The sequence below is a fragment of the Chiloscyllium punctatum genome, chromosome 37 (assembly GCF_047496795.1).
Source record: "Chiloscyllium punctatum isolate Juve2018m chromosome 37, sChiPun1.3, whole genome shotgun sequence".
NCBI lineage: Eukaryota > Metazoa > Chordata > Chondrichthyes > Orectolobiformes > Hemiscylliidae > Chiloscyllium > Chiloscyllium punctatum.
In genome coordinates this window covers 19349516-19356202 of record NC_092775.1, presented here as the reverse complement: position 1 = coordinate 19356202, position 6687 = coordinate 19349516, and the positions used below count along the sequence as shown (strand labels likewise).

Below are 6687 nucleotides of genomic sequence, written 5' to 3'. Positions count from 1 at the left end.
CACGGGATATAATTTCCTCGCCACACGGCCTATTTGCAGTTTAATAACAGTATAATTTTTGACGTCATTTCCAATTCAGTCATAAGTAACCAGTTCTGCAGAACACAGTTCGCTTGAAATGTTACCTCTGCTTCTCTCTCTATCGGTGCTTCCAGAACCTGCAATTTCCAGCCCTTGATGGGTTTTTCTCTGTCCTATCCCTGACTTCCAACACATTCAGTCCTGAGCTTCTATTAAACAATTTTGATCAAAATCTGTTGGCTCTCGGTCGTAAATGTTGGAGTCTGCCGCTCTCTGGCGGTCACTCCGCATAGCGATGCTAACATCTCACTAACTCGTTCGTTGCAGTTTAAGTTGTCTGCCACGTCGACTTCGGGACGTCGAAACCACATTCCAAAAGGCTGAAACTCGGCAAAATGTAACGGTATCCCTTTTCCCGTAATGCATTCGAAAATGTTCTCTCCGCTTGTTTGTTTTGACTGCAGGCGAAAGTAGCTAACTCTGGGAGAAAGCTGTAATTGTCCGAAATGTTAACGGAACGGTAATAGAGAGAGAGAGAGAGAGAGAATGCTCAAAGAAAATACTTTTAGGCCATGATTTCTAACGAACCGAATATGTTTAGCAAAGAAAGACAGATCTATTTGTCCTTTCTCAGTACATGGCGTGTTGCAACAGAGTGAGATTTCCGTCTGATTTGATGCAATACGGTATTCCAGTAATTTTGATGCTTTGGGTAATTTGTAATTTAAGAGCAAAGCAAAAATATGGGGAGTATTGTTTTAACACCTGGGAGTATAATCGTGCAAGGATGGGATGGTGAAAGTTGTACAAAAATGTATTTGTTGCAAACTTTACTGTTTAAAATAATGCAGCGAAGATGAAGGTTTGTACCTTTGTGTGTTTTTGGCAATGTATCCATTCCTCTCCCTTTTAGTTTTTACTATTTTAGGAAGTGGAATCCAGTTTTCTGCCTTTGCTGATACCGCTGTAATTTGGAAATGGGATTTTGGTTTGCACTGAAGGCTTATGTAAACGACACATAGTTCTGATTCATTCGTTCCCCAAGTCTGTCCAGACAGTGGTTCTACATCAGGCTACTGTTGCATGGACGTCCGCTTCTCTCGCATCTCGGCTCGGGACCTGCCCTCATGCCTCCTGACTCTGCGCTGGGAGCAAGTGGACCAGGGAGGGCATTATATCTCAGGCGAATTTCCGTGGCGGAATTTTTTTTTAACTGCAGCCGTCTGTACACTGGCAACAAAGATAGAACCGGACGATAACTCCGTGCACTGCTTGATTTTAAAGGAAATAGCTGCAGAAATAGCGCATGCACAAATTGTAATCTTCCAGGAATCCTTAAAGTTGGGAAAAGTTCCAGAGAAATGGAAAACTGCCAATGTAAAACACTTTACAACCTTCTGGACTTAATATTGGGCTCAGCACCTTCAAATTGTGAACTAACTCCCATTCCTTTCTTTTAGCTTGTTGTGTTCTGTGAAACCATGCCCACCCCAGTCTGGCAATTGGACACACCATTGATCAGCCATTCTCACGTTCCAATCACTTAATCTGCACCATCAGCACCCTGCCCACACCACCACCACCGCACTCCACACCACCACTACCGCACTCCACAAGAGTCATCTAGACTTGAAATCTTAGCCTGCTTTCTGTCACTGATCACAGCGCCAGAGACCCGGGTTCAATTCCTGCCTCGGGCAACTATCTGTGTGGAATTTGCACATTCTCCCCGTGTCTACGTGGGTTTCCTCTGGGTAATCCGGTTTCCTCCCACAGTCCAAAGATGTGCAGGTTAGGTCAATTGGCCATGCTAAATTGCCTGTAGTGTTAGGTGCATTAGCCAGGGGTAAATGTAGGGAAATGGATCTGGGTGGGTTGCTCTTTGGAGAGTCGGTGTGGACTTGTTGGGCCGAAGGGCCTGTTTCCACACTGTAAGGAATCTAATCTAACCCACTGTCATACCTGAAACATTGACTTCTCCACCTCCTGATGCTGCCTGGCTTTCTGTGTTTTTCTAGCCTTCTGCTAGTCCACTATGATTTTCAGCATTATTTTTCTGTGCAATACACCCTATTCAAAAAGGAATAAGACAAAAAAAACTCTATTGGTGAGTTAATTTAATATCTGTTGTTGGGAAAATGTTCAAGTCCATTGTAAAGGATGCAATAGCAGAATGCAAGGGTCAGTCCAAGGAAGTGATGTATTGACTGAGAGTACTGAGGGAGTGCCATACTGTCCAAGTGTCAGTGGAATGACTGATATTAAGCTAACTCACTGATTGTTGTTAGTACATTTATCTGCTTCCCTTTTGAATAGGGTGTTACATTGGCAGTTTTCCGCTTCTCTGGGACTTTTCCCAACTCGAAGGATTCCTGGAAGATTACTACCAGTGCATCCATTATCTCTGTAGCTACACCCTTTCATATCCCAGGATGCATCCGTGCATGTCCAGTGGACTCATTGGCCTTTAGCCCCCAATAGTTTTCCTATTGTATTTATTTCCTCTCCTGTTTTTGGCCTTTAATTAGAGTCCATAGAGTCCTACAGCATGAAGACAGGCCCTAGTAATTTTGGGATGCTGTTAGTGAAGGTTGAAGTGAAGTATTTCTTCAATTCCTCTGCAATTCCCTGGTTCCTGATTATTTGTTTCCCAGCCTCATTCTTTAAATGGCCTATGTTTTTTGGCATCTCTTGCTTATATTTTTACATTAGGTGCTGGTTTACCCTCAAAGTTTATTTTTCTCCCATTTTTGGTCATCTTTTGTTGGCCAAAACTTTCTGAATCCTTTGGTTTTACCACTAACCTTCCTCATATTTTTTTTTCTTTAAGTTGAATGTTATCCTTATCGCGTTCCTAGAATGCTTCTTCCTCTCAAGATTATGTCTTTGCTCTGCATCATGTACGATTTTCTTAAACGTCGACCCTTGTTCGTCAACTGCTTTTTCTGTGAAACTACTTTCCCAGTCCACTCCAGCTAATTCTATCCTGATTCCTTTGTAATTAAATTTAGCACAGTTGTTTACAACCAAAGTTTCACACACTCAAGGTGAATACTAAATTCTACCATTTGATGATTGCTATTTACCTGACCTTTTACTCTTAGATCAATTAATCAGTGGGGGAGGCAATGGCCTAGTGGTATTATCACTGGACTGTTAATTCAGAGACCCAGATAATGTTGAGGGGAACATGATTCGAATCCTGTCACAGCAGATGGTAGAATTTGAATTCAATAAATATCTAGAATTAGGAATCTCATGATGACCATGAATTATCAGAAAAACCCATCTGGATCATTAATGACCACTAAGGAAGGAAACTGCCATCCTTAGCTGGCCTACATGTGACTCCAGGCCCACAGCAAAGTGGTTGCCCTCTGGCAGTTAGGGATGGGCAATAAATGCTGCCCAGCCAGCGAAACCCTCATCCTATGAATGAATAAAGAAAAAAAAAATCTGTCTCATTACACATAACCATATCCAAAATAGCCTTATCCCTGGTTGGATACACAGCATATTGTTCTGTGAGACTGTCCTGAAATCATTGTATAAATTCTTCCTCAGACTTTCTCTACTACTCCGACTCTTCCAACTGACGTGAAGGTTAATGTAGCCTTTGAATAACATACTGACTTTCTTATATGCCCTCATTATCTTCTGCTTTATTCTGTGTCTTACTGAATAGCTAGTGTTAGGGGATCTGTAGACTACTTCCCCTTTTTGTGCCACGCCTTCACCCAGATGGAACCTGCATCATCCATCCTAGATAATTTCTTGCTTTTGTACTTATTCCATCCCATGCTCACAATGCTACCCCACAACCTTTCCTTCCTGACTGTCTTTTTTGAAAAGTAACATACCTCTGAATATTAATTCCCACTTGATCTCCTTGTAACCATATCTTTTTAATAGCTATAAGACCATATCTGTTAATCTGTATTTGTGCAGTTAATTCATTTCTTTTGTTCTGAATGCTACATGCATTTTAAATAAAAAACAATTAATTCTGCCTTTTTACCATTTTTGGTCCATTGGCCCTATTTCCTGGTTTTCTCTATGTTTGTTAATTGATTTCAGTCATATTCTGGGTAACTTTATCCAAAATTCCTGGCCTATAATGCCATCATTTCCTAATGCTCTGTAAGCCTACATTTCCACTTTCCCAACCTCCCCTTTTATTAAATTAAAGCTTTCTCTACACCCTTAGTTATTCCACTCGTCAGGACTAGTCACACTGGTTCAAGTGATGACCGTTCCACCATAATAGCTGCCGTCTACTCTAGTATTGATACTAGTGTCCTCTGAACTGAAGTCCATTCTACCTGCACCGATCTTTGAACTAGGCATTTAACTCCTTGGCTTTATTTATCCTTTGCAATTTTACCCATGGCTTAGATAATGATCCTGAGATTATTTCCTTGGAGGTTTACATTAGCTTTTCATGGTTCAAATTGTTTCAACAGAGTCTCCTGTCTAGACCTACCAGTGGTCTTAGTACCAACATGAATGATCCCTCCCCATGTTCCTCTCCAGCCTGAGGAGCTGCCCTTAATTCTCGTACCAGTCAGGCAACACAGCCTTTGGCACTTGCATGCATGGCTGCAGAGAATACTATCTATCCCCCTAATTATACTTCCACCCACCACTACTGTGGTCCTGTGTCCTCCTCTCATTTGAATGGCTCACTGTGCCTTGGTGCTGTGGTCAGTTCACTCATCTTCCCCGCTACCCCCAATCTCCTCCCTGATCACAGACCTGGGCTGGTGGGTGTGACTGCCTCCTGGACTAAAACATCCTAGTAACTTCCCCTTCACTGATGTGGTCCAGTGTTTTCAGCTCGGACTCCAGTTCCTCATCTGACATCCAAATTCCTTATGCCACAAACACTACAGATATGTTTTCCCTCGATAACCTTAATGTCCAATAGTGCCCATATACTGCAGCAACATGGGGATAATTCATTCACAAGAAGCATTTTGATTGTCCATTGTAGGAGTTCTAATGCTATCCTTTGATATTGACAAAGTGAACATCTGGGGCTTTCAGTCCACCTCGGTTCAAAATAAGTTTCAGTCCTTTTGTTCCAGCAATACCTGTAGTGGGCTGGTCTCAGCCCCAGAGAGCGTTCAAAGTCTGATTGTAAGCAATACATTCCAGATGATGAAGATCAATGTCCAGGTGATTACCTCTTGGATAGCCCATTCAGTATGTGAGTCTCAGCCATCCTATTTAAACATTCCTTTGATAAATTCCAGTTGAGCTTGCCTCTTTCAAGTCGTGTAACCTTGGATGCTATTTTATAGTGTCCCAGCTCACAGTTAGCTATTAAGAGTCCAAGGCTTACGTTAGTCAATGAGATTTCAAAGATTAGTGGCCTGTATTTTATCATCATGTACTGTGGATCTGAAGTTACATGAAGACCAGTCCAAGTAAAGATGACCAATTTTTTTCCCTATAGGGCATCAGTGAACCAGTTGGGCTTTTACAATGACCAATGATGGTCGCATGGTCTTTATGACTGATTCTTTTTGTTAATTCAATTTAATTCCCCAAGCTCCCTTTTGTAGTTTATGGTATACTGTATTATTTATGAACGAATGTGTTATTTCTGGTTTACTATGCTCTTTTTAGTCAAAAATGATATTTGTATGCACTTCTTTAAAAATAGCAACTTAAGCTTCAGCAACCAAATGTTTGCATGTGGTAAAAATTACCAGCCATTAATCATCAAATTGAAGTGACTAAATCAATCAATCCTTCATGCTGAATTACTCATGTATCACTGTGCCAATTAGTGCACTTAAATGGGTTTCTATGGAAACTATAACCTCGCTATTCAGCAAAGCAGGATGATGGACGTCATGTCATATCAATATGTATTGATTCCACTGCTAATAATGAATTTACTTATTTTAATTATGCACTGTGTCTCTTTGTTTTGTCCACTGTAGGTCTTGATGCAACTCTGGCTATCAAATCCACTAGTTACCTTGACTACAAATCTCTTTGATGTACCTCAAGAGGTTTCTAGTGTTCATAACACGTCACTTACCAACCTTCATTTTCCCTTGTGTTCAATTGCTGTCAGCACAGAGCAGCTGAAGGTAAAGAGGAATAAGTTACAGTACCGCAGCTCAATAAAGTGGATATACAATAGGAAATTACACTTTTGACTCCGACTATTAATATTGTGTATTGCTGATCCTTTCCCAGGGAAAGAGTGCATGCTCTACAAGACACGAAGCTGCTGATGTATTTTGAAGAATTATGTGGCTTTGCTGTCATGGGGACATGGGTGAGTGGTGAAGTTGAACATCTCTTGGGCTTCTTTCACTGTGTCTGAATTTGTTGAATTCCACCATGCAGCATATCACTGTCAATAACAGTAAAATTACACAATATTTTCCCCTCAAATTTTGTTAAAAGCTTTATTGTATAAGCTGAACATTTTCGCATCAGAATGCTAGTATCGTTATTTTTGGGCTTTGTTAAAGCTGACACTGAGTAGGATAGCACAGTAGTTCAGATATTGGCATAGTAGCCTTGAGACTTGGACTATTAACTTGTTGACTGCATTCAAATCCTACTGTGAGAGCTGGAAAAGCTATATACCGTTAATTAAAATAAATCAGAAATGAAACATTAGTAATGGTGACCATGATGCTT

The 6687-nt window shown here is 40.9% G+C and overlaps 1 protein-coding gene across 5 annotated transcripts in view; it reads left to right on the top strand.

Annotated features, from left to right (window-relative positions):
* Window positions 1-242: 242 nt before the first annotated feature.
* Window positions 243-6687, top strand: part of slc2a10 (solute carrier family 2 member 10) — a 28429-nt gene continuing 21984 nt past the window's right edge. For 2 of the 5 annotated variants that reach the window (XM_072556374.1, XM_072556378.1), the window contains exons 1-3: window positions 243-418; window positions 5973-6125; window positions 6235-6316. In XM_072556374.1, coding sequence (XP_072412475.1) covers window positions 6289-6316 — 28 coding nt within the window. In that variant the 5' untranslated portion in view covers window positions 243-418; window positions 5973-6125; window positions 6235-6288. Of the gene's footprint in view, window positions 425-470; window positions 542-567; window positions 708-5972; window positions 6126-6234; window positions 6317-6687 lie in introns of those variants that run through there. The other 3 variants (XM_072556375.1, XM_072556377.1, XM_072556376.1) reach the window with 3 other exon arrangements.